Raw genomic sequence first — 737 nt, forward strand, 5'->3', positions numbered from 1 at the left:
TTTTGGTTATAATCTATTACAGAAATCATTGCCTTTAGAACATGGAATACGTGTGGCGCTTCTTTAAATAATAATGTACGTGTTGATTCAAAGAATTGTTGAGGGTCTACTCCTTTAGGATTCTCTTCACATCGAAGTAGTGCAGATTCTCTTACAATAATTTGGTCTGATTTTAAGAGTTGAATAAGTTGACTAGAGTCATTTGCATGATATCTGGTGATCAATTTTATACATTTTAATGTATATGCATCATTTAAAGAATAATGGAATTGATCTAGTTGTGGAAGTTTAATATTAAGAGATTGAAGTAAATTTAAGTATTGATAGGCTTCAAATGAATTCATTGGTTTAAATGAAACTAAATGACTTATTTGATTACTTGAAAGAATAGAACCATTATCAACATACTCTTTAACTATTCTTAAAACAGTTGCATTAAGAGAATTAAATAATTCTGGAATATCTTCTAATACTGAACATTTGGTAAAAGCAATTGCAAGTGCATCAATACATGAAGCAAAAAGTCTACGACGTGAAGCAACAAGTAATGATTTAACTAATGACTGTTGAAGGGAAGATTTATTAATTAAATTAGTAGAAGATAGTCGTGAAAGAATCATGCAAACAACCATAGCACTATTTAATCCGTTTTCTAATGCTGAATTAAATTCTGAAATAGAGTTTGGAATTAAGAATAAAAGATGATTTAAGTTGAAATTTTCTTGAGTAGCAAAAAT

At 28.5% G+C, this 737-nt stretch overlaps 2 protein-coding genes across 2 annotated transcripts in view; both read right to left on the reverse strand.

The window, feature by feature from the left end:
- Nucleotides 1-249: 249 nt before the first annotated feature.
- On the reverse strand, nt 250-632 carry EDI_246680 (uncharacterized protein; the record flags this gene model as incomplete). The annotated part of the gene is made up of 2 exons (XM_001740080.1): nt 250-274; nt 409-632. The coding sequence occupies 2 exons, from the start codon at nt 630-632 to the stop codon at nt 250-252; spliced, it is 249 nt and encodes an 82-aa protein (XP_001740132.1).
- A 74-nt stretch (nt 633-706) lies between these two features.
- The window catches only part of EDI_246690 (uncharacterized protein), a gene marked incomplete at both ends in the record, with an annotated part of 2,298 nt that continues 2,267 nt past the window's right edge, over nt 707-737 (reverse strand). Inside the window, one exon of the mRNA XM_001733444.1 lies at nt 707-737. This exon is cut by the window's right edge and continues 2,267 nt beyond it. Within this exon, the coding sequence (XP_001733496.1) occupies nt 707-737 (31 nt within the window).

The sequence above is a fragment of the Entamoeba dispar genome, genomic scaffold, assembly GCF_000209125.1.
Source record: "Entamoeba dispar SAW760 scf_1105229462703 genomic scaffold, whole genome shotgun sequence".
Taxonomy (NCBI): Eukaryota; Evosea; order Mastigamoebida; family Endamoebidae; genus Entamoeba; species Entamoeba dispar.